General features: G+C 43.4%; 1 protein-coding gene across 1 annotated transcript in view; it reads left to right on the top strand.

Moving 5' to 3' along the window:
• The window catches only part of ZFR (zinc finger RNA binding protein), a 339213-nt gene that overhangs the window by 292667 nt on the left and 19010 nt on the right, over positions 1–27536 (top strand). The window contains exons 19-20 of the mRNA XM_033933312.1: positions 21884–21995; positions 22128–22225. Coding sequence (XP_033789203.1) covers positions 21884–21995; positions 22128–22225 — 210 coding nt within the window. The remainder of the gene's footprint in view (positions 1–21883; positions 21996–22127; positions 22226–27536) is intronic.

Below are 27536 nucleotides of genomic sequence, written 5' to 3' on the forward strand. Positions count from 1 at the left end.
ATGTTTTATTCCCTCAAGGCCTTCCAACATCTTCTTTTTCCTCAGGTCCTCCTGCTGTGCACAGACAATCAAGTTGCGATGTACTACATCAACAAGCAGGGAGGGAGGGGCTCTCGAAACTTGTGCCAGGAAGCCCAGAAGATCTGGACTTGGGCCATAAATCACCATCTCTTCCTGAAAGCTATCTACATTGAGGGAGAAAAGAATTCTTTAGCGGACAAACTCAGCAGAATTCTCCAACCTCACGAGTGGACACTCGATCCTTTCACTCTGCAGTCTATCTTCGCTCAATGGGGCACCCCTCAGATAGACCTATTTGCAGCTCCTCACAATCACCAGCTGCCCCTATTCTATTCCAGACTCTACTCTCCTCACCGACTGGCAGCGGATGCATTTCTCCTCGACTGGTCAAATCTGTTCTTGTACGCTTTCCCTCCTCTGCCTCTCATGTTGAGAACCTTGTTCAAGCTCAAGAGGGAACGAGCTACCATGATTCTGATTGCTCCGAGGTGGCCCAGGCAACATTGGTTCCCCCTTCTACTTCAACTCAGTTCCAGGGAACCTTTTCTTCTTCCTCTGTTTCCTTCTCTGCTTACACAGCATCAGGAGACCCTTCTACATCCCAACCTCCAGTCTCTGCACCTGACAGCTTGGTATCTCTCGGGCTGACTTCTCATGATACTCGTTTATCTCAGCCTGTTCGTTCCATTCTAGATGCCTCCAGGAAACCAGCCACTCTGCAATGTTACCATCAGAAGTGGACAAGATTTTCTTCCTGGTGTCTTCTTCATCATCTTGATCCAACTTCGCTGGCAGTGGAGACATTGTTGGATTATTTGCTTTCTTTGTCTGACTCTGGCCTTAAATCTTCTTCCATCAGAGTCCACCTCAGTGCCATTGCTGCTTTTCATGAGCCGGTCCATGGAAAACTTCTATCAGCTCATCCCCTGGTGTCCAGGTTCATGCGGGGTCTTTTCAATGTGAAACCACCTCTTAAAGCCCCTCCTGTCATCTGGGATCTCAATGTGGTTCTTTCTGCCTTAATGAAGCCTCCATTTGAACCTTTGGCTACCACTCCTTTCAAGTTTCTCACTTGGAAGGTACTTTTCCTTATTGCTCTTACCTCTGCCAGGAGGGTCAGTGAGCTGCATGCTCTAGTCGCAGATCCACCTTTTACGGTTTTTCATCATGACAAGGTGGTTCTGCGTACACATCCAAAGTTTCTCCCTAAGGTTGTCTCTGAATTTCATCTCAACCAATCCATTGTTCTGCCTGTTTTCTTTCCGAAACCTCATTCTCATTCTGGGGAACAGGCTCTACATACTTTGGATTGTAAGAGGGCTCTAGCTTACTATCTAGAGCGTACGAAACCCCACAGATCAGTTCCCCAACTCTTTCTGTCCTTTGATCCGAACAAATTGGGACGTCCTGTTTCTAAGCGTACGTTGTCTAATTGGCTAGCAGCGTGCATTTCATTCTGTTATGCTCAGACCGGACTGACACTGGAAGGTTCTGTCACGGCCCATAGAGTCCGAGCAATGGCAGCATCTGTAGCTTTCCTCCGTTCCACTCCTATTGAGGAAATCTGCAAGGCTGCTACTTGGTCCTCAGTTCACACTTTTACATCTCATTATTGTCTGGATGCATTCTCCAGACGGGATGGACACTTCGGCCAATCTGTTTTGCAAAATTTGTTTTCCTAATGGCCAACCTTCCCTCCATCCCTCTTTTTGTTACCTTGGAGGTCACCCATCAGTCAAGAATATGCTGCCTGCTTGTCCTGGGATAAAGCACAGTTACTTACCGTAACAGGTGTTATCCAGGGACAGCAGGCAGATATTCTTGCGTCCCTCCCACCTCCCCGGGTTGGCTTCTTAGCTGGCTTATCATAACTGGGGACCGCGCGCCTCTGTCGGGCGGGAAGGCACTCGCGCGTGCGCGGTGCGGCATGCCAGAACTTTCCAAGTTCTTAGAGTGCAATCACTCTAAAATTGTCCGTACCGGGGCTCCGTCGGTGCCGTCACCCATCAGTCAAGAATATCTGCCTGCTGTCCCTGGATAACACCTGTTACGGTAAGTAACTGTGCTTTCTCCTCACCAGCTCCTCAACATTGCTGAAAATGGCCAACCTGGAGCGCTGCGAAGCTCCACCAGCGCTTCGTCCTCACCTCTTCGGCATTTTCTAAGCAGGTAAAATTCTTACAAACAAATAATTCAAAGGGAGCCAGGGAGAATGAAACTCAGACCTCCTAGCTTTCGGCCATTTTGGATCACATCTCCCTATTTGTAAGCACCAGGTCCCAAACAGTATCATCTTATTTCCATTTTCTATTAATAAACGATTTATCAACACAGCTACAATAATACCTTATCCTAAAGCAAAAATAAATAAATAAAACAAATAGAATTTTTTTTCCCACCTTTGTTGTCTGGTTTCTGCTTTCCTCATCTTCTCATCATTCTCTTCCTTCCATCCATTGTCGCCCTTCCAGCAAATGTTTGTCTCCCTCTTCCATCTCTGCTCCTGCCCCCTCCCCCTTGGTCTGGACATTCCCTCTGTTCCCCTCATAGTCTGGCATCTCTCTCCTTCCATAGCTCCTTCCCTCCCCCCCCCCTATGGTTTTTAGCATCTCTCTTCTCATTTCCTTCACTCGGATTGTGATATCTCTGTGTCCTTCCCCGTTCTTTGACATCTCTCTCCTCTCTCTTCCCTTTTCTTCTCTGGTCTTCCTTCTCTATTTTCTGCCTCTGTCTAAATTAAATTCTTTCTTACTATTCAGCCCTCAGTTTCCCTCTTTTCACTGTGTCTACTCACAGCTTGCCACCCCTTTCCTTCACCCCTCCACTATCTCACCAACTATCTTCTTCCCCCCATCCAGCATGTGGGAAAGCAGTAGCAGTGGTGAGGAGGTGGGGTCTGGGCACAAGTTCTCCCCACTTCCATCATCTGCCCTGCCCCTTTCTTCCCACATCCATCATCTGCCCTGTTCTGCCTTGCCTCCTTCTCTCTCTCCCTCCACCCCAGGCCCATCTCACCACTCACCTTTCACTCCGATTTTTTATTTATTTTTTAGAACGGTGACGCCCCCCCAAGCATTGATGGGCAACGCGGCCCCCCCATCGATGGAAAGTAAGACAAACAAGCAACGCGGGTAAGAAAGGCAACGGGAACTGTAATTTTGCAAGTGTTGCACATTGCCCAAAGCTTCCCTCTGACGCGCCCAGGCAGAAACAGGAAGCTGCGTCAGAGGTAAACTTTGGACAAGCAGCACCACTTGCAAAATTACAGTTCACGTTGCCTTTCTTACCCGCGTTGCTTGCTTGTCTTACTTTCCGTCAATGGGGGGGGAGGGGGGGCGGGCGATTGCTGTTTGGAAAAACTGTTGATGCCCTACTTAATCGGGCCCCCCTGACCATTTCGGGCCCTAGGTACATGCCTACTGGGCCTATTGGTTAATTCGGCCCTGGGGGTGGAGGAGAGAGGAAGAAAAGTTGGACTCATTGGAGGGACAGAGAGAGATGTTGGTTGAAAAGAGAATGAGTTCCGGAGGAGAGGAAGTGTGCAGGAGGAGAGAAGGATGAGAAGACACATGTTGGACTCATAGCGAGAGAGAGTGATGGGGGGCAGACAGGAGGGAAGTGGCAGAGGACAAGAGAGTAAAAAGTTGAACTCATGGAGGGGGAGAACATGAGGACTGGAGGAGAGGAAGCGTGTAGGAGGCAGAGAAAAACATGTTGGACTGGTGGAAGTGAGGAAGAAATGTTGGATGTGGCAGTAGGAGTGGGAGAGATGCACCCTAGATTTGTCTTTCTTTCCCCACTTCGTTTGCAGCAAGGAAGGGAATGAGAGAAGGACAGTGAGAGAGAGAGAGATAGGGAATTTCTAAGTACCTATCTTACTTATAATTTTAATGCACCAATATAGTCATTGTAACCCGTTCTGGGCTCTTTTGGGAGGACGGGCTAAAATATCGAATAAATAAATAAACATTTTGCCAATGGAGGTAGAGGAAAGAGGAAGAAAAGTTGGACTGATGGAGGGACAGAGAGAATTTTTGGTTGGGGAGGGGCATGAATTCCAGAGGAGAGGAAGCATGCAGGAGGAATAAAGAAATTTTGGATGCACAGACGGAAGTGCAACCAGAGTCTCATGAAATCACCAGACGACAAATGTAGGAAAAATGATTTTATTTTCAATTTACTAATCAAAAAAGTTTTGAGAATTTATATCTACTGTCTATATTTGTCTATTTTTCTATAGTTGTTACTTAGGTGACATTGCATATTTTAAAGTCATCTGCCTTGACCTCTAGGGAAAAAACCCCAAATATAAATGATGATTAACATTTTTTCTACATACAGTATGCTTTGTTTTTTTTTTTTAATTTTATGCTTACCATTATGTATTAATAAGATTATATTGTGTATATAAAAAATGAAAAATGGATAGAAGAAATTGCATTACAATTAGTACTATTATTATAGTGGTGGAGCCAGGGGTAGAACTTGGGCAGGTCTGGGGTGGAGCTTGGGCAGGGGTACTCAGTTGGTATTTGTTAGGGCTTAGGGGGTACTTAGCTTGAAGAAGTTGAGAAACACTGGCTTAGAGAGCCAGTGGGGTCTATTCAATTGTTCCTTATATTGAGAGAAAAAATAACCACACAGGGATTTCCCCAGCTGCTGACGGTCAAGGTAAAAAATAATATTAATAATAAGGGTTTCCCATAGCCCAGATAGTGCTGGAGACTCCCTTACCATTGCTACCGGCTTACCTGCTTTAGCGTCTGGGACAGTTCAGGCCTCTTTGCCGCTGCAGGCTTCGTAGGAGTTTTTTTCAGCGGGTCTTGCGCCAGTTTTGGTGGGGAGCTCCTCCATTTTGTCTGCAGCCTCAGGTAACCTTCCCCCTGTATTGGAGAGACAGGGACAGGTTTCTACTGAGTCTCCTGCTTTGGCAGTGAGTCCTTATGTGCCACCAGGGGGTTTTTCCTCAGATTTTGGACTAGCCTTGTGCAAGGCTTATCTTCAGGTGGCCAGGGGTTCTGTTTCCTCCCCGAGGGTCTTGGGTTTTTTGGGGGGTCTTTCGCCCTCCGCATCTACTCCTGTTTGGTCCTTTCTTTTCTTTTCTTTTTTTTTTTTGAAAATCATTTTTATTAAGGAGTCAACAAGAGAAACAAGCGAATTACATGGATAAACAGGCAATAACGAAAAAGAGTACATGTCCAACTATAAAAGCACTCGGCATAGCAATAAACCACGAGGATATCCTGAAGCAAGAACAGTCCGTTTCCCTCATCAGCTCCATCAATTTTTAATACAGCTGACCCACCCCAAGAATCCCCTGCTCGAGGGACAATACACACATCGCACTACACAAACCAGCCACACCCCCAAATGTACACCACACACACACACACCTCATTCAATCGCTCCCCCCTCCCTTACCCCCAATTCTGGAGACCAGAGGTAACCATAGGAAGACCTTCCACAGGACCAAATAGGCCAGCACCTCAGGGTTGGAAGAACATTTATGGTAGCAAAGCTCAAAACGCGCCAGCTCAATCATCTGATCAATCCAGCAATCCAATGGAATAGGCCCCGCTTGAGTCCAATGTTGTAATATCAGGCGTTTAACTGTCAACAAAGTCAAATAAATAAATCACCTCTGAGAGACAGTAAGGCCTTGCTCTTCCAACAGGGTCTGGTCACCGAGAAGCAACGTTTTGTAATCCCACTCTATAGTGCGCTGCAGAACGAGGCGAAGCTGCGCAAAGGAAGTGTTCCATAGTGAGATCTCAGGACATTCCAAAAAAGATTACAGGAATGTCCCAGGAGCCCTTCTGCATTTGATACACACAGACACCTCCCACAATCCCAGGCGAGCACCCCGGCTGTCGTGATATAAGCCTGGTGAAGGATTTTAAATTGGGTCTCCTGCCAAGCCGCGGATTTCACAAATGCATGCAAGGTTTGAAAAAGTTCAAAAAAAAAGATTCAGGAGTGTACTGTGTAGCCAGTTCCCGGTTCCATGCATCACGCAACAAGGTCAGATGCCCCTGAGAAGCAGAAGATTGAATCATCCTATACCAAACCGAAAGAGAGCTCTGAGCCGCCGGTACACCCAGTAAGTACGCGTCGAGGGCTCCACAAGTCCACTCCTCACCATACTGCAAACAAAGACTCTGATAGTAATGGTGAGCTTGTAAATAGGCATAAAATTGAGTTTGGAGAATGTTCCACTTGTCCTGAAATTGGGCAAAAGAATCAAAAACACCTGTTGCCCTGTCCAGCATATGAGAAAGAGTCAAGGCTCCCTTAGAAGCCCAAGCAGCAAATGGGGAATGACCGAGTCCTGGAAGAAAGCCGGGATTACCCTGAAGTTGCAAAAAGGGAGAAGCCCGTGGAGATCGAGCCTGCGCCCGATGCCACCACCGTGAAGCCTGACAAAAAGGACGCAAAAACTGCAATTTGGAGGGCAATTCTCCCCCTACACCACTAGGGAAATACACAAGATTCAAAAAAGTGCACACCAACCTGCCATCCATCCCAACGGTGAGAATCTAGCCACCCCTGTCACCCCCTCATGAACAAAGCGCATTAGAGCCGCCACATTATACGCACGAACATCAGGGAGACTCAGGCTCCCCTCCTGCTTAAAAAGCGTCAGCTTCACATAAGCAATATGCGCCACCCGGTGGCGCCACAGAAACGTGGAGAATAGAGAGCAAAGTTTTTTGATATCCCACTGCATCACCCAGAAGGGTACCGTTTGTAGAGGATATAACAATTTGGGCAATAAGATCATTTTAATCAATGCTGCCCTCCCCAATAGGGACAGGGGGAGATCCTGCCACGCAGAACAAAGAGCCTGAATTTTATCAATAGCAGCCAAAATATTACACTTATACATAACCCTGAGGTCCGTGTGCAGATAAATACCTAGATACCGCATCGGTTTGCGTACCGGGGGGATCTGTAGTCCAACGTGCCAGGGCTCCCATCCAAGTCCCGTCAGAGGTAACAATTCAGATTTCTCACAGTTCACTTTAAGACCCGAAAGAATGCCAAACTCAGACACCAAAAGCAACGCTACCGGTAAGTGAAAGTGGGGCCTGCTCCAGAAAAAGCAGGATATTGTCTGCAAACAAGGTAATACGACACTCCACCATCCTCATTTGGATACCACGCAAAGCAGAACTAGAACAGATCTTAATAACTAGCGGTTCGATGGCTAAGACAAACAACAGAGGAGAGAGGGGACAACCCTGACGCATCCCCCGACACAGTGGGAAAGGCTGCGAAAGGCCACCATTGCTAATGAGGCGTGCTTGGGGCTTCATATAAAGGCCCTGAGTCCAGGTGAGGAAGGTCCCATCCATGCCATATTCCGTCAGCACCCAAAAAAGGTACTGCCAAGATATACTGTCAAAGGCCTTTTCCATATCGAGCCCAACAATCGCGGATGTACCCCCTTCCCCCCTGTGTTCATGAATCGCAGTCAATGCCTTGAGAAGATTCATGGATGCATACCGCTGGGGAACAAATCCTACCTGGTCATCCCCAATGAGCTGAGGGAGGAACACATTCAACTGAGCCGCCATGATAGAGGCCAACAACTTAACATCCTGGTTTAACAAAGAGATCGGGCAATAAGAACCGACTTGCGTGGGGTCCTTCCCGGGCTTCGGAAGCAAGGTGATATGAGCTACATTGCTCGTGAGGCCCGCTGTGGTGGTGGAGAGGAAATTTAAATAATTCCCCAGGGGCTGTGCAATCAGATCAGGCAGTAGCTTGTAATACTCTGGGCCAAACCCATCGGGACCCGGCGATTTAGTAAGTTTCAGCTTTTTGATCCCCAGCCGAATTTCCTCCTAAGAGATAGGGGCATTCAGCTGCTCTGCCTGAACCTCAGATAGCCGCAGAAGACATAGATCCCGAAAGAAATGATCCCGGTCCTCCTCTGTGAAGTCCCTCTTCGCGTAGAGTGTGCTATAGAAGTCTACAAATTGCTCCCGAATGTGAGATTCCTGAGTGAAGCTCTCTCCCCGAGAATTCCGCACCAACCGAATAATTTGTTTCTTCCTATAAGGACGGACCAAATTCGCGAGGAGTTTGCCCACCTTTCCGCCCCACTGATAGAGGCGAAATTTCTGATAATAGATATCCTGGTGGGCACAGTGATCCAAAATCTCATTAATCTGGGAACGCAGAGATTGAATATGCTGACTATCTGTCCCCGTTAAGGTTACTCTATGACGTTTACGTAACTCTGCCAACCGCCCAGACAGGGCAAGAAGTTTCTCCCCCTGTTGTTTTCGAATAGTGACCACATACTGGATGATATGGCCCCGCAGCACCGCCGTAGAAGCATCCCAGAACACCGCCGGGTCTACGTCGGAAGTATTATTATACGAGTCGTAGTCCAACCACTGGGCACGCAAATACTCATGAAACTTTTTATCATAATATAAAGCGGCAGGAAACCGCCAATAGCTATCCCCCCGCCGCTCTGTGACCGCCATGGTCAGCACTACCGCCGAGTGATCCAAGAGCGTGGTGTCCTCAATAGAAACTTTGTCCACCCGGGGGAATAGAGCATTGGACACCAGAACATAATCCAATCTAGAATACATGGAATGAGGATGGGAGTAAAAGGTATACTCTCGATCAAAGGGATGAAGAGTTCTCCAGGCATCCACCACTGCTAACTGAGCACAGAGGAAGTTCACTCCCCGATGTATAGTATTCTTGGGCTGCGGCCTGGCAGGAGAGCAGTCTTTAGTCGGATCAGCTGTAAAATTAAAATCACCACCCACAACCAAGTGATAGGTAGGATATTGTGCTATAATACCCAACAACCCTGAGTAAAAACTACGGTTGTAGACATTTGGGGCATACAAATTACAGAGGAGGAACTGGAAGCCCCATAGTTCCCCCTAAGACCAAAACATAATGACCATTTTTATCCTGAATGGTCTTATGAATGTGAAGGGGTAAATATTTATGGACCTCCCCCCCCCCCCCCGTTGTCTTCCATTAAATGCAGAGTACTTCACATCTCCGACTCACTCCCTGCGCAGCTTCTCATGCTCAGCGCTAGTGAGGTGAGTTTCCTGAAGGAAAGCAACGTCCGCATGATGTTGCCGGAGCCAAGTAAGAATTTTCTTCCATTTTATAGGAGAGTGGATACCATCAACCTTAAGAGTAACCACAGTCAAATTAACCATAGCTGTGTAACATAAAAAGCCACCATTGCAGCCATATAGTACAAAGAGAAAAACGGTCTAGAGACCAGACCCCCTAGCTAGGCCTGGTTCCCAGTGATAACGGCTTCCACGGTCCCTCCAGCCTCCTGCCTGCCAATTCCCTCCCCCCCGCCATCCCCCTGAACCCACACATGCCACCCAACAATCATCCCCAGCCATACTACACACAAACCCCCTACCCCACCTCCCCCCTCCTGGAAAGCCTTCCCCAAACCTTCCAAACCCCTATCTCCCAAAAGAACTGCATGCACTCAACCTCCTATACCCTCTTCCCATCCCGAACGGAAGAGATAGCAAAGAAGAAAGAAAAAAAAAGAAAGCTGCCTAAAACTGCCAGAGCCCCCCCTGACTTCCTCCCCCTCCTATCTCCCAGTCTACCTGAACCTACCCCAGAGAAAATGCCCCACCCCTTTCCCCCCTCCAGCTAGCTCCATAGTCCTTCCAGAACCATCCTAATAGGTAAGAGAAAGAAAGAAAAAGCCCCGAGCACAAACAGGCAAACCCCCAGACCTCCTCCCCACAGAATTGGAGTAGAAAATGCAACAGACATGGGCCATAAATTCATGCAGACAAATCTGAACTTTGAAACGTTAGGGTACCTGAACAGTTGAAACAGAAACATTACTTTAGTCACCCAGGTCCTCATATCTGAGAAGGGCCCCTAAGACACCCAACCAAATGAAAAGGGCATAAATATGAACCCAGGCATGTGTTCCCCCCAAACCCCCACCCCCCCTGTAATCAACCCAACGAACTCAGAGAAATGGAGGTACAGAAAAAAAGAAAGAAAGGGTGGAAAGAAGAGAGAAAAAGAAAGAAAGAAGCCCGAGGAGGAGCACGCCATGGAGTCCGCTACCCACTCGTGGGTGAACGTGGGCCAACTCGTGAGGTAGCAAGCAGGCCGATGAAAAGCTCCTGCGCCTCGGGGATAGGAAGGAGCAAGAACAAAAAAATTGTACAGATCAAAAGCAAGACTAAGAAAAAGAAGAGAAAGGAACCTGGGGGAAGAGCATCCCTGCTATTTAAGGCACAGCGCAGACACCCAGAGAAGACAGTCAAAGTCCTGACCCTCCCCTAGGGAAGGCAAAGGTTAAAGTCACCACAAATGTCCAGAAAACCACCCAAAGAAGATATTTAGCCGGGCAGGCCCTCCAAGAAGGTGCGGATCTCTGCAGGGGTGGTGAAGTAGAGAGCCCGGTTCTCATGGTGCATGCCAGCTTGGCTGGATATTGAAGCGCAAACCGCATCTGCCGCTGGTGTAGCTGCGTACAGTAGGGAGCCATCATCCTCCGCTGCTCCTCCACTCTTGGGGAGTAATCCTGGAACATCAAGATTCAGTGCCCTTCGTAGGAAAGAGTGCCCTTTGCTTTGTAGCCGCAGATGAGCTGTTGCTTGTCAGTGAAGTTGAGGATGCGGGCAATTACAGGCCTCGGTCTCAGATCACCATCCCGACGGCTCCCCAGCCGGTGCACTCTTTCAACTAATATAAGAGTGCCGCCCGGATCCATGCCCAACTCCTTGGGCAGCCATGTGGAGACCAAAGCATGAAGATCCGCAGCAGTGAGAGATTCTGGCACGCCAATAAGCCAAACATTATTCCTCCGGCTGCGGTTTTCCAGATCCTCAGCTCGGTCCTCCAGGCGGCGGCATTTATCCTCCAGGGATTGAACCCCGCTTCCAAAGCCACCGTGTGGGTCCTCTTGCGCCGACACCCGATCCTCCACGTGCTGTATGCGAGTGGCCTGCCTTTCAGCGGTGTCCTTCATCCCATCAACCGTGTCTGCAGCCGAGTAAGCTTATCATCAAGAAATGCAGTAAGGTGTTTTTTTAATTCCTCAATCGCATCTGCCTGTAGAGTAATTGTCGGGCTAAGGTGTACCCGGGCAGATGAGGGTGCCTCCGCCATTTTTACAGGAGTGAAAGGGCCTTGCAGAGCTTTGGTAGCCTTCGAGGCTCTTGCCGGCATAACTCGAAACCCCATCAAAAGTGGTACCAGCAGACAGCCTGCAGCAGGTCCCTGTCAGCGAGGTGAGTTGTAAGCAGGCAGAACTAAAAATGTGCAATATATAGCCGATTAAACAGCACCGAGATCAGGAGAGAAGTCTAGAAACGTCTTTTCAGGTTGAGTGCATCATGTGACCCCTGTTTGGTCCTTTCGGTGCCGGTTGTGACCTAGTCCCCTCCAGCTTTGTCCTAGCACCCGAGAGTGGTGTGGGACGACAAATTTTGGTTTGATGAGGCATTTTCATCTGATGAGGACTTGGACCCCTTAGGGTACTCCAAGATCCTCTTGGGAGGATGGATGCAGCTGGCGGGTGTTTCATGGGATTTTTCAGCTGGAAGAGCTTCAGGAGTTTATTCTTCAGGTTGTGTCGGTCCTGCGTTTCGAGGAGGACACAAAGCAGCCCCTGTGTGTGATGGACCCCCCCTGCTTTGGGAGATCTGCTCAGCATCCCGCTTTTTTCCTATGCATCCTATGCAACAATACACCTAAAGGGTCACGATCACCCAATATCAAAAACCATAAAAATACTAGGAGTCACCTTAGACACCCACCTGACTTTGATCGATGACACAAACCTGGTGACAAAAAAGTGCTTCTCCACACTTTGGAAATTAAAAACCATCAAAAAATATTTTGACCCCTTATCCTTCAGATTACTGGTACAGTCATTGATACTATCCACCCTAGACTACTGCAACATCATTTACGTGAGTATACCAAAAAATACTGTAAGAAAATTAAGAATAGTGCAAAACACGGCTGTCCGCTTAATATTCGGACTAAAGAAAAGTGATCACATTAGTCCCTACTACAAACTTCTACACTGGTTGCCAATCGAGGCATGAATTTTATTCAAATTCTCTTGTTTTTGTTATAAACTGGTGTGGGGAATGGCCCCCAACTACCTCTTACCTCATTTCAAACTATACACTCCCACAAGGACAACCAGAAATCACAATCTTTTTGCTTACCCGAAGATCACAGACTGCAAATACAGAACCTTTCTGGAAAGAACATTTAAGTTTCAAGCTAGCAGACAGCAAACCTGGCTAGGCGACTTCATTGATAGAGCCAGATTGACTTACGGTGCCTTTCGGAAAGTAATTAAGACTGCTCTGTTCAATAGATTTATTTCCTAGTCAAAATACTCCCTCCTTCAAAAACTATTACTCTTCATGCTGATTCTACGTTCCCTCTCCAATTGTATTCTGTACTCTCTGTCTGTTCAGTGTCTTCCTTTCCGTTTGTATTCTGTAATTCGCTGGCCATCCAGCCCCTTCACTGTAACATGTTAGTACTATATTGTAGTTCGCTGATTGTTAAGATTGTAATTCATTGGTCTTTAAGATTGTAATTCGCTGATTGTACAGCTCTCTTTATTGTGAACCGCCTAGAAGTCGTAAGATTATGGCGGTATAGAAAAATAAAGTTGTTATTATTATTATTTGGGATATTGTGTTCAAACAATGAAAGGCACCAGAAACACCTTTTCATTTTGCGTGGTCCATGGCTCACCTGTATACCATCCCAGATGGGGATAGAGATACCTTGAAGTCGCCTGTGGGGAGACACGGTTGTCTCATCCATTTCACATTAGCATACGGTGCTGGTTGAGGGTGATTCAGCTTTGCAGGACTTTGCGGATCATCAGATAGATTCTCTTAAGCAGAGTTTTGATGTGGCTGCCCTGGCGGTCCAGGCGGCCATGTGTGGTGGTCTGATAGCTCGGGCTTGTTTTCAGTGGTCCAAATGTGTTCTTGACCGGGAGTCTAATGACTGGACATAGCTAAGATTGAGCTGGGCGCTTCTTATCTCTCAGATGCCATGTAGTCCATGGCTCTTGGTATGGCCGCTCGCTGTACCTTGTAGCTCCGGGGTTGGTCGGCAGACACGGCTTCTAAGGCTAAGCTTATTAAATTTCCCTTTCGTGGGTTATTCTTGTTTGGGAGGATGTGGACAAGTTGGTTCAGACTTTGACTTCACTCTAAGGTGCCCGTTCAGTTAAAATTCATATAAGTATACATTCATATAAATATACATTTAAATAAAACAAAATGTGGCAAGCATGTAAAGTCCAGTATATGCTCTTTTACAAAGGACTTTACATGCCTGCCACATTTTGTTTTATTTAAATGTATACTTATATGAATTTTAACTGAGATTTTATATTGTGAATAAATGTTTGTCCACACAGTGGTCTGATTAGTGTCCCCTTCCTCACTCCCTTGTTTTTGTGTCTACTATTAGCTTGTATCCGTGGGGGTTGCCTTTTTTCTTTTGTATTTTTGATACATTATAGTAATGTATCGTTACATCTTGGTATGGTATAGTAGGACCGACCTTTTTTATCATTCCTATGTCATTCTATTCACTAACATTCTACTCAAAATATTGTCAACAGTGTGCGACACCATGAAATTAGCATGAAAAAAAATTTTATCACTCACAATTTGTCGCGTACATCACTTGCGGCTACCTTTATTCCAAGGCTGTGCGCTATGCACTACAGTGGTATAGAATTGTAAACGCTGGATTTATAAATAAAAAAAACCAAAAATCTGAGGTCTTAGGCGACGTTTGGAATATTGTGATTTAAGCACCAAATTTATGCGACTCAATGGTCATCATAATTTGGACTTGGAGGATGAGATGTACAGTGTCAGTCATCTATGAGACAAACGTGTTTTTTTACTGTTAGCAGTAGAGCATTCTGGACCCCAGTTTCGTTTACAAAAGTTATGATAGCTCCTAAGTCAAATAGATGTTGGCATTGTCATCTTGAAGCAGGGACTTTAGATCATTTATTGTTCTATTGTCCATTTATTTTGGCTTTTTGGAAATCAATATGGGGCCAAATAAATTGTTTATTGTAAAATCCAGTGACATTGTCTTATGATATAGTGTTATTTGGCATGTCAATGAGAGCTAAAAGCCAAATATCATCTAAGAACAACCGCTTTTATTAATTATGACAGGAGTGGCCATACAATAAATTACGAGCAATTGGAAAGATTGGAAGAGGCTTAACTATAGTTTTTGGTGGAATTCCTTGTGTCATATGTATAAAATAGAAAGAACATTAGTCACTCAGGGTATTTTAAGAAATTTCAGGAGACTTGGAAGCCATTAACAAAATAATGCAATGTCTAAATATTGTTTTTCCCTTTAAAAATGCACATCCGGGAGGGGGAGGGGAGGGGTTTGGTATGATAATAAATTTTGTTTTTTTTAGTTCCAATCTTTTTATTGTATTATTAAATAATGAACAAAAACAAAATTACATTCAAGAACAATCAAAGTTCACAAAAGCCATATAAAACAGGAATCTGTTAAACAGAACAAGAACATATGATATCATATTCATCAAGATGATCACATGGATTGCAAGTATTCGTCAATGGGGGACCACAGAGTTTGAGTCGATTGTCCCTGTCTCAATGGCAGTTTTTCTGCCGCATATTGTTCAAATCGTTTATATAAGCATAAAGAATGCCACCAAAAGGTAAAGTTCAATCTTGAAGCTGATTTCCAATTTTGCAGAATATGTTGGATACCAACTGAAATCATATTTCATATATATAATATTCGAAACAGGGATGTAAAGAACGTGTAATGATAATATCAAAGGAAAGATTTGCAGTGTAGTTGGTAATCTGACATATAAGGGACCAAACTTGAGTCCAAAAAGGTTGGACCTGAGGACATGAAAAAAGCATATGTTTAAGCGTTCCTTGTGAGTTTTGACAATGCCAACAAGTATCATCAGACGTGAGGTTCGCTTTCTTCTTCTTATATGGAGTCCAAATTGCTCTCCACATGACAAATAATAATGACTGAGACATACTAGCAGATAACAGTGGTCTATTGATTTTGGACCATATCTGACACCAATCTTTTTCCGTTAGAGGGGTTTCAAAATCTGCAGACCATTTATCCATAATAGTTAAAGAAGGAACATAATAAGAATCCCTTAGTATCTTATAATAAAATGACATTTCTTTCCCCATTTCTTTAGATATTATACTCCACTCTGAGATAGTTGAAGTGTCAGTAAGTTGAAGAGTAGAGAGGAGAGAAGAAAGAATTGACCATTGGTGTTTTTTAGAGAATAATGTCGGAAAATTTGCACAGAAAGCGGGGAAGGACAACAATACCGATCCATTATATAAGGATTTAGCAGTCCATACACCAGCATTTTTCCATTTCTTCCAGTTTATACATCGTTTATTAATTTTCAGGGAATTATTATTCCAAAGCGACATATTTTTGTGGAAAAAGATGGATTTAATAGCCACTTTATCTAGAGCATGTAGTGCAGAGAGAGTTGCCGGAAAGAGAGGAAATTGTTTAAGATATTTAGGGATCTGCATAGTAGGGAGAACATAAATAGGTATTGGGTTACTAATTGAGATTTCTAAATTTAACCAGGAAGGCATGATAGAAATATTATCAGACTCACTGTAAGTGATCCAATAAGACCCGTATTTAGCTAACGATGCTAAGTGATATTTATAAAAATCAGGAAGATTAACACCTCCATGATTTTTAGTAGCTTTTAATTTACTAAGAGCTATTTTAGGACATTTATTACGCCAGATAAAAGAAGACAGTTGTCGATCAATCCATTTGTATATCTGTGTTTTACATAAGCTGGGAAGCATAATGAGTTTAAATAAAATTTGAGGTGCTAAAGTCATTTTAAGTGCCGAAATGCGACCCCACCATGTAATATAGAGTGGGGACCAATTCGAGATATTGTGAGTTACTAATTCTTTCAATTTAGTGACATTAAAGTCCATAACAGTCTCAGGATCTTTATGTACATACGTACCCAGATATTTTACAGGTGAAGTAGACCATGAGAATGGGAATGCTTGGATATCTGAGTATGAAGCGTAGATATTGAGTGGAAAGATAACTGATTTAGTCCAATTAACTTTATAACCTGAAAATGTTGAATATAATTTCGTTACTGAGATGAGGGCCGATAGAGATTGTGTAGGGTTTTTAAGATAGAGCATAATATCATCAGCATATGCTGCAACCTTAAAATCTCAAGAGGTAGTGGGAATTCCTTGTATATTGGGGGACTGTCTAATGGCAGATAAAAAGGGCTCTAAAGAAAGATTAAAGAGGAGAGGTGAAAGGGGGCATCCCTGCCTTGTTCCCCTACATAAGTAAATTGGTTTTGAAAGAGAATTGTTTATTAAAATCCTTGAGCATGGTTTCCAATATAGCGCACGAATCCAAGCTACAAAATTATCCCCAAAATGATACCATTTCAGAACCTGCAGCAGGAATCGCCATTCCCCACGATCAAAGGCCTTTTCGGCATCTATTGCTAGTCCCCCCACAGGTTCTTCAACAGTTTTGGCAAAGCCAGAGATGTTATGAAAAATTTGAAGATTATCTACAATAAAACGTTGTTTAACAAATCCCACTTGATCAGGAGATATCAGCAACTGGATTACCTTATTAATTCTGTTCGCAAGAATTTTTGCTAGAATCTTATAATCTGAATTGAGTAATGAGATTGGTCGGTAATTCCCTACTCTTGTGGAATCTTTATCAGGTTTAGGAAATATAACTATATTAGCTTCTGTGAAATTACGCTGTAATTCTGGGTGGGAATGAACAAAATTGTAATATTGTAATAAATGGGGACTTAATTGAAGACCTAATGTAATATAACCCAGTGGTATATAACACAAATACAAAAATAATAGCGAAATACCACTATATCAAACAATACACATCAGTATTGTCAAGCCTTCATCTATCAAGGCATCCTATATGGCCTCAGAAATGGAGCCTACGCACAGCAATGCAGTCACAAACTGAGACAATCCGCGTAGTAGAAATACTCCTGCTCCAATCATTGGCCTTTAAAACTATTTTTTAAGTGCTATTTTTTAGTCACTATTTTGTAATATAAACCCTACACCACTCAATATTTAAGATGTGGTTTTAAATACGTAATGGACATGAATTGAGATTTTACTATTAAGACTCCGACAGTGAAGACTACTAAACAAATAAGATAAGTTTTTGTGGTCGAGTTTTTCAAATTTTGATATTACACACAGTATTTGATGCAGATTTTTTGAATAAGCATTACGTATTTAAAACCACATCTTAAATATTGAGTGGTGTAGGGTTTATATTACAAAATAGTGACTAAAAAATAGCACTTAAAAAATAGTTTTAAAGGCCAATGATTGGAGCAGGAGTATTTCTACTACGCGGATTGTCTCAGTTTGTGACTGCATTGCTGTGCGTAGGCTCCATTTCTGAGGCCGTATAGGATGCCTTGATAGATGAAGGCTTGACAATACTGATGTGTATTGTTTGATATAGTGGTATTTCGCTATTATTTTTGTATTTGACTTAATTGAAGAGACAGAGTTTTATAAAATTCACTGGTAATGCCATCTGGTCCAGGGGATTTATTCGAAGCAAGTGACTGAATCACTGATTGAATTTCTTGGATAGTTATTGGACTCTCTAAATGTTCTAAAATGGGAAGGCAGGATTGGGTGTGAAATGGTATCTAAATAATTATTTATTTCATCTTGCGATGAGTCTGATTCTGACTGAAATAGTTCAGAATAAAAATGTTCAAATTCAGAACTAATACCAATCGAGTCAGTAATAGTTTGATTTTTGGAATTTATAATAGAGGATATATGGTGTTTCTCATTTTTCTTTTTTAAGTAACGAGCTAAGTTTTTACCCATTTTATTCCCCCCGATATAATGTCCAGATTTCAAAATGAAGATATCATTATTAGCCAGTGCAGAGGCAATATCATTATATTCATATTGTTTCTTAAGCAGTTGTGAATGTAATATCATGTTTGTAGGATTAGATTTCAAGTGGGATTGGGTTTCAAGTGTTGCTATTTCTGATTCTAAGGTATTTAATTTTGTATTAGATTGTTTACGCTTCCACGCCATCAGGCTGATAATTTCTCCTCGCAATGTGGCTTTATAAGATTCCCAAATTGTGGCCGATGTTAGAGAGGGGTCAGAATTAGTGATGAAAAAGTTAGTAGTAAAAGTGCTCAATTGGGAAGTAATGGATTCATCTAAAAGAATACTATTATTTAACCTCCAATTTTGTTTAATAGTGGGAGACATAGAAATTGTAAGAAAAAGTGAAATTGGTGCATGATCAGAAATGATAATAAGAGTGGTTAACAGCATTTAAAATGTTTGATGAAAGAGAGGAGGAAATTAAAAAATAATCTAATCTGGCATAGGTATTGTGAGGAGCTGAAAAATGCGTATATTCGCGTTCAGTAGGATTTAAAGTTCTCCAAGGGTCTATAAGAGCAAAATTTTTCATAAGACTCTTAAGTTCTTCTAGGGTTTTAGATTTAGTTAATCTGCATTTGGACGTTCTATCTAAAACAAGATCTAAAGGTTGGTTATAATCTCCCCCTATAATGAGTGAAGCATTTGGAAATTTTAACAAAATGTTCTGCAAGGATCGGTAGAATTCGGGTTTATCTGAAACGCGGGAGCATATAAATTGAGAAATATCATGGGTTTTTATAGAGGGTAAGATATACCAAACACCATCTACCTTCTGAATCAGATTCGGTAGTAACAACATGTAAGAGATGGATACCCCATTCTTTTTCTTCAGAGCAGGAGAAAAGAAAGGTGAAGTATAACCAGGAATTAACGTCTTTGCACTGTCAGTCTGATTAAGGTGCGTTTCCTGAAACATAATAATATCAGGTTTCAAGGAACGCAAATAATTAGTCACCTTTTTTCTTTTAATGCAGTGGTTCAAATCATGGACATTAAAGGAAAGAATGTGTAAATTAGTCATATATTATCATATATTATACTCTTTGAGACATGGATAATATACCAATTATCAATATTGAAATATAACATAGCCAAGAGACATGAAATGTATATAGACTTTTGGAACTGATGAACAAACAAAAATGCCATCTCAAAGGAGGCAAACAGTGCCAGAGAGAGGACATTTGAACAACTAATGTAAATCAGGGTGGGTTTGTGACTTCTGGAGGTCGATCAGCACACCCCATGGAACTCTCCAAGAACAGCAGGATCCATATTAAGAAATGTCAATGAATATGAAGACAGTCTCCACTTAGCATAAACTGCTTCAGGAAAGAAATGATGCAGTGCAGTAAACTTATTGCATCTTGATAGAATCAATATAGCGCTGCAACTCAACCAGATCTAAATAAGTAATGGTTTTATTCTGATGTGTGACCAGCATTTTGGCTGGATATAGCAGACCAAACCGGGCACCAATATCTTTCAGATCTTGCCTTTGTTGTAAGAAAGTTTTTCTGCGATTCGCCGTCGACTTCGCAAGGTCAGGTACCAGAAGGATTTTTTTACCTTGATACAAAATTTGTTTCTTTTCTTTACCAGCAAGTAGAATCTGTAGCGTCTGTTGGTATCGTAGAACTTTAGCTACGATAGGACGAGGCGTTTTATGAGCATGGTTGATTCTAGAAGGAACACGATGTGCCCTCTCTAGTTCAAACGGCATATCAAATTTTACGCCCAGCAAGGAAGGAATTAATTTTGTCAGAAATTCGATTGTATCATTTCCTTCAGCCGATTCTGGAATTCCTAGGATTCTAATGTTATTCCGACGGCTTCTGTTCGAAAGATCTTCCAGGTCGATTTTCAAAGCCGCAATGTCCCGCTCATGTTTGGGTATTAGGGAGACATCTTGAACATGTGCCGCCTGAAAAGCTTCAAGCGCGTCCAATCTGTGGCGCGCATCCGTGAATTGTGAGTTCAGAGCTTCGATTTCCACACGAATCAGTTGTGATTCATCTACTTGCTTAGTCATTATAGTTTTAAAAGCACGCACCTCCGTTATAAGCAGCTCTAATTGCGAATCGACAGACTTTGGCGCCTGCTTTTCCGGTGATGGGGCCTCGTGTTTAGGCCGCTTTCCACTGGGGGTTGCGGTGGGTGATTGTTCCGCTTTGCTGCTTTTTGAAAGTGACATGTTAGAACCGCCAAATAATTCCGGAGCTGATAACGTTGTTTTATCAGGCTGGATAGAGACAATATTCTACTAATACCCTGCTGTCTCGGAGAGCACTCAATCTGCACGTCTGATCGCCATGTCGGACAAGCTCCGCCCTCTGATGATAATAAATTTTGGTATAGAGATATGAGGTTCATAATAGATATTTTATGTATTAAAAATTGTGATTGATTAGGGGAGAGGGGGGACTTCTAACTTCACGGTATAGCGGTATATAAGAAATAAATTATTATTATTAATTCGTAATGTACATTAATTGAATACTAAGTGTGGTATTTGAGTATAAAATGATGTATTTACTGTTACACTTATTGTAAGTTTTAAAAAAGAATAAAGAATTTGAAAAAAAAAAAAGAAGAAACCGGTTCCGGATTTTCTCAAAGCTTATTCCACTTGGGGGCAGGCAGCCTCTTGGACCGAGAGTTCTCTTGTGCCTCCGGTGAATATCTGTAAAGCTGTTGTTTGATTTTCTTGCCATTCCTTTGTTCACCACTACCATGTGGACATGCAGGCACGTCGGGACATGGTGTTCGGTGAGCGTGTTCTTGTGGTGGCTCTTCGGGGGTCCCATGCCTGATAGGTACTGCTTTGGTACATCCCATCTATTCTGTGTCTGTCTGTAGGAATGCTAAAGAAGGAGAAATTAAGCTTTTACCTGCTAATATTCTTTCTTTTAGTCCCTCCAGACCGGCATAGACCCCCACCCTGTCGTACATTTTGATGTTTTTCGCAGAGTATTTTTTTGTTTTGGTTGTTGGGGAGTATAATAAGAGCAGCGGCTTTTGTTTCGTCTGGTTTAGTTGGCAAACTGTGGGAACGTTTTTGAGGGTGGGTTGATCTAATCAGTATACAATAGTGTTCACATGTCCAATTCGGGCACTTCCTTTGTCTTCTTCATGTGAGTGTGGAGTTGGGATGTTTTCTTGTTTAGTTAGTTTTCTGCTTTGCTATTCGTCAGACTGAATGTAGATGGGATTGCACAGCCCACTTGTATTACTGCCAGAAATCAAGTTTTATTGAAATTTTTTATACCGCTCAATCAAATTTCTGAGTGGTATACAATTAAAAATTTTTTACAAAAAAGATAGGAATGCTGATTAAAACTTTACAAAATCGACCACATGGGGAGTTAGTAGGACAAATAATACACTGACTTAAAACAAACAGGAACAGGAGGGAAAAATGGGAAGAACTACAATAATCAGAAGAAAGTGAACATATTTTATCTGTATTCCATGTATTAGCAAGAACTTTTTCGGTATGGCGATATATAAGAATAAAATTATTATTATTATTATTAAGGAAAGATATGATGGGGGGGATCTGTATAAATTTTATCAGAAAAGATCAATATGTCTCATCTCCACCTGCTGGCAGAGAAGTGTAAACCCATCCGGTCTTTGCTTGTCTGAAGGGATTAAAAGAAAATTAACAGGTAAGAACATAATTTCTCCTTTAGAAGTATTAATAAAGAAATAGAGTAGACATATTTAGTCTACTGATATGAAAAGCAGGTGTTAATTTGCTGTGTGATATATCCCTACTTTTGTTTTTCAATCAGGCAATGGAATTACTTGTAGAGAAGGCAATCAGCAGTTCTTCAGGACCTCAAAGTCCTGGTGATGCACTGAGGAGAGTATTTGAATGTATTTCATCAGGGATTATCTTGAAAGGTACATTGAATTTTATTAAATGAACAAATCTACCTGGTTACGCCATTGTTAAAATAAAATTCTGATATTATCAAAAAGCCAAAATTGATTTATGAAGTATCACTACAGTAACCGTTTAATTGGATATTATAGGAGGTCCTGGCCTTCTGGATCCATGTGAGAAAGACCCCTATGACACATTGGCTTCAGTGACAGATCAGCAACGGGAAGATATCACTTCAAGTGCCCAGGTACCATTGAGCAGGAAATAAAGTATGGCAAGCCCAGTTTTGATAGTACCACCAAATCTAGTGTTTTAGTTACTTAATCCCATTTGGGTACATCTGTGCTTTTGAAACAAAAAGCACATTTATAACCAGAATGCATAAAAAAAGTGAATTACTAAGGCAGTCTAGGCCAGTGGTATTCAACCCAGTTCTCAGGGACCACCTGGCCAGTCGGGTTTTCAGGATATCTACAATGAATATGGATGACAGAGATTTTGAAAACCCGACTGGCCAGGTGATTCCTGAGGACTGGGTTGCATCCTGCTACCAGTAAATGGAGGTAGAGAAACTGAAGTCTTCAAGTGACATCACTTGTATAAGGGTTGCTGAGGACTGGAACTCTAGTATTTCCAGTGCAATAGGGATGGTATGCTGAACCAAGGGTCTTGCATCCGCTCCTGCGAGTCCGTTGCAGGACATACTGATTACTGTTTTCAGTACCTCCTCCCTGCTCTGTTGCCCCCAGTCAGTTATTTCTTCTGCAAGCGAGCCTGCAAGAACAACTTTGATCTGCTCGGTCTTTTTTTTTTTGTTCAAGTATTTTTTTTGTGTGGTTTTTGTGCTTCCTTCAGCTCCAGTGACTGCCTAGCCTGCATGAGAGGAGCAGGCTTTGGTCTGCAGCTGACAGGTGGATCCAGTTGGGACCTGCTCAGCCAGCCTACTTAAACTGTGGAGCTCAGGGTTTCCCCCTTCTGTTTCCTCATTCCTTGACTTGATCAGGAGTGCTAGTGCAGGCTGTATGGGCACCAATTGCGTTTCTTGGTGTCGGCTGCACTTTCCTCCCCCCTTTATCATGGTGTTTGGATTCTGGTCTCAGGGGTTGAGGCTCAGTCCAGCTGTGATCCGACTGACAGCTGAATTATCAGAAGAGGCAGCTTTCCTTGTAGCAGAGGACCTTTCCAATTTTGAGGTACCCTGAGAGGAGCTGTGGCAGGCTGTCACAGCCTACGGGGCAGTTCTGTGTGTGTGGGGTCTTAAATTGGAGGTTTTTGTGGTTATAATTAGTAGCCTTGCACCCCCAACCCAAAAATCCTAAAATCGCTGGCTTTGGCTGTTCTCCAATAGAGTTACAGTCATTTTATCATTGGGAAATCCTGGCAGCAGCCATCTTGGATTTTTCCTGATTTAAATTTTAAGTTCTGCAACTTCTTCAAAAAGCTTTGCTTTGGAGTTTGACCACCAGGAATGGAGTCCTCATGCGCCAATAATATAAATTAAGAATAGCCATATTGGATCAGACCAATGGTCCATCAAGCCCAGTAGCCCATTTTCATGGTGGCCAATCCAGGTCACTAGTACTGTATATACTCGAATATAAACTGGGATTTTGGGGCCAAAAAGCTTGCTCCTGCATGTCAGCCCGGATGCGCCGTTGGCTACTATATTTACAATCTTAGGGAGGATTTCAGCACAGGATACACGCTGGACCACCAGGGAACAGGTACAGGAGGGAGAGTGGTAATTATTAATGTTGGCTGGGGCAGGAGATGGGAGGGATCCCTCCTGTCCCGGCCTACTACTAGGTGGTTTAAGTTAAGGGAAAGGATTAATCTGCTGGCTGGGTTAGAGGGCAGAGGGGAATACGGGACAATCAATCCATTGTGACATCATTGATGAGGTTGGCTCTTTTTAGGGGAAGATGGTACAGGGAAGGAAGGTGGGACAGTGTTCAGAGCCTGGCAGGGAGGGGGGCTTGGTTCACAGACTGGTAGGGAATGGGACTGAGTGCAGGGCAAGGAGGGAAGGGGATTGGGTGCAGAACTTGGCAGGGAGGGGGCTTGAGTGCAGAATCTGGCAGGGCAGGACACTTGAATATTAAGTTGACTCAACTTATATTTGAGTCAACCATTTTTCCTCCTTTTTGGGGGGAAAAATGGGGGTCTTGACTTGTATTCGGATCGACTTATTTTTGAGTATATACAGTACTTAACCAAAACCCAAAGACTAGCAACATTCCATGCTCCGATCCAGGGCAAGCAGTGGCTTCCCCCATGTCTTTCTCAATAACAGATTATAGACTTTTCTTCCAGGAAATTGTCCAAACCTTTCTTAAAGCCAGATATGCTATCTGCTCTTACTACAACCTCTGGTAATGTGTTCCAGAGCTTTACTATTCTCTGAGTGAAAAAATATTTCCTCCTTTTGGTTTTAAAATATTTCCTTGTAACTTCGAGTGTCCCCTAGCCTTTGTAATTTTTGACGGAGTGAAAAATCAATCCACTTGTACCCGTTCTACTCTACTCAGGATTTTGTAGACTTCAATCATATTTTCCCTTAGCCGTCTCTTTTCCAAGCTGAAGAACCCTAATCTTTTTAGTCTTTTCTCATACAAGAGGAGTTCCATCCCCTTTATCATCTTTGTCACTCTTCTTTGAACCTTTTCTAGTACCACTATATCTTTCTTGAGATAAGGAGACCAGAATTGAACGCACTACTCCAGATGAGGCCGCACCATGGAGCGATACAGAGGCATTATAACATTATTAGCCCTGTTAACCATTCCTTTTTTAAATAATTCATTCAAAGTTTATGCTGAATGAGCACTATAAAGTACCCTTGCACCGTGTGTTCCGCCATGCATGCTGGGGAGGCAGGGACCTTGGGTTCAGCCTCTGAAAAGATATGATGGGATATAAATAAAGCTATTATTATTATTAATGCAGCCAAACGACTATTGGGATGATTAGGGGATGATTTTTCCCTCTTGGGGTCTTGTAGTGTGATGCCAGTAACTATTAAGGTACTGATTGCCCTAAAGTGAAAAGAAAGTGTTCTAACCTTTCTCTTGAAGAGAGTTCTCAGACCTCCGTGCCCTTTTCACCTGACTTTGTGAACTTGCTCTAGCAAGCTTGTCTGCAGTTCTGGTGTGCATTCTGAATCAGCTGTAGTGCAACCTGAGCATCTTACCCAGGCTTTGGCATCTGCTCCTCTACAGAGGCCTGCGTCTCCCCCTGACTTGACAGTTGGTCAGACGGGGTCACTGAAGATGATGATCTGGGCACTTGATCTCTTTTGCAAAATGAATCTTCAGTCAGAGTCGAAGCAACACTGGCTGCAAGCTGTTGGACTAGTGGGTTATTTTCCTATACCGCCAGAGTTTATAGGAAGCCTCATAACAGAATCTTGTGCCTGGGATTGGAGCTAACTGTGTCCCTCTGCCAGATTGCATCTGTGCTGGTATCCGATTGTGGTAGAGGTTCCCAGCTTTTGGTGTCAGAGGTTCCCGACTGTTGGTGTCAAACCGAGGGGGGGGGGACAGTCAGAAGATCAGAAGTCCAGCTTGCTTTCTTGTTTGAGACAGAGGAGATCTCCCTTTAAGCAGTTTTAGCTTCTCTATGCAGTTCCAGGCAGCACATGACACAGTGAGTAAAAGGCTGACAGCCTGAATCAGCAATTTGAGGGTGAGGGGTCTTCAGAAAGGGGTTTTGGATGGTTTCTTTGTGTGTCCTAGCCCTCCACTGTTTTCAGAGGGATCCTGTGCATTTTCCAGTCGATTTTGTTGTAAAATAGGCACTTGTGGTGGCCATCTTGAATTTTCACAATCTTTTTAAAAGTTATTTTTAGTCTCTGCAAGTTTCGTTATTGCAAGAAAACCAACTAGATGTATTCCCTAGGGTAGGATTTGGTGGGCTCTTATCCCATTTATGGTGGACTAGTTGTTAAGCCCGTTACATTAACGGGTGCTAGAATATATGTCTGTCTGTCTTTTTCTTTCTGTCTCTCTCCCCTCCATTTCCCTGTGTAGCGCTGTCTCTGCTTTCTTCCTCATTCTGCACTCTCCAGCTGTAACATTACTGCCTCGCTTTTTCTCCCTGCAAGCATCTCTGCTCTTTATCATTCCCAGTCTCTTTGCTCTTTTTCTCTTCTTGCAGGGGTCTCTGCTCTCCTTTATCTATATGCTCCTGAATCCTGCAAACCTCTACGTTCTCCTGTTTTCTCTGTATGTTCCTGATCCTGTGTTTCCCTGTAGGTGTCTCTTCCTTTTTTTTATTTTTAATTTTTATTCCTTCTTCAGTCTCAGTTCTTCTTTATCTGAACATTCCCTTCCTCAGTCTCTCCAACTGCAGCTCTCTTGCCCTCTAAGCCCCTGCTATGCATGTTGCTCCTGATCCCCTTTCACTGACCCTTGCGACTGCATCATTTTTGTTATGCCAGCTGAGTTTCCATAGGTACAAAAAATCTCCCCCACCCCTAAAAAAGATGTTAACAGAATAGGAGGGAAGAGACAACTGGAACTAACCCCTTAATAAGTGAGTGAATGAAGTCCAATGTTATAGTGAAGGAAAGCCCTCAGTCACACAGCTAACCTGGGGAAAAGTAAGAAAACCCCAAGGGTACAGCTGTTTTCTTACTTAGAACATAAGAACATAAGAAATGGCTTCGCCGGATCAGACCCTAGGTCCATCCAGTCCGGCGACCCGCACCCGTGGAGGCCAAGCCAGGTGTTCCCTGTTGAGAAACCTTGTTTACTCGTATCCCTCAATGTGATTTGCGAGAAGGTGTGCATCCAACTTGCCCTTGAATCCCGGAATGGTGGTCTCCATCACGACCTCCACCGGGAGTGCATCCCAAGCGTCCACCACTCGTTGTGCGAAGCAGAATTTCCTGATATTTGTCCTGGGCCTGGTGCCCCTCAGCTTCAATCCATGACCTCTTGTCCGAGTCACATTAGACAATGTGAATAACGATGTTTCTTGCTCTATTTTGTCGAATCCTTTTAATATTTTAAGTCTCTATCATGTCCCCTCGCAGTCTTCTCTTCTCGAGGGTGAACAATCCCAGTTTTCCGAGGCGTTCTTTGTAGCTCAAGTTCTTGATACCTGTAACTAGCTTCGTGGCTCGTCTTTGCACCCTCTCCAGCAGGGTTATATCCTTCTTTAGGTAGGGAGACCAGTGTTGGACACAGGTTAGCTGTGTGACTGAGGGCTTTCCTTCACTATAACATTGGACTTCATTTAATCACTTATTAAGGCGGTTAGTTCCAGTTGTCTCTTCCCTCCTATTCTGTTAACATCTTTTTTTGGGGTGGGGGAGATTTTTTGTACCTTTTGAGATTTTTTTCTCCTCCAGTGTAAGGGTTCTACTTGACTCGAGCGGGGTTTCCATGGCAACCCTGCTCGCTAATGCCCCGAACTCGTGCTTACTGTGATTGTGGTCTCCTTGCTCCGCCTTTTCGTTATCAACCGGGAGCCTGGATTCTGAGGTGAGAAGCAAGAGGAATTGTTGATTACTCTTAATTTCTGCCATGTTTTGTGCTCCCTTTGACGATGGCCCT

This window comes from Geotrypetes seraphini, chromosome 1, assembly GCF_902459505.1.
Source record: "Geotrypetes seraphini chromosome 1, aGeoSer1.1, whole genome shotgun sequence".
Taxonomy (NCBI): Eukaryota; Metazoa; Chordata; class Amphibia; order Gymnophiona; family Dermophiidae; genus Geotrypetes; species Geotrypetes seraphini.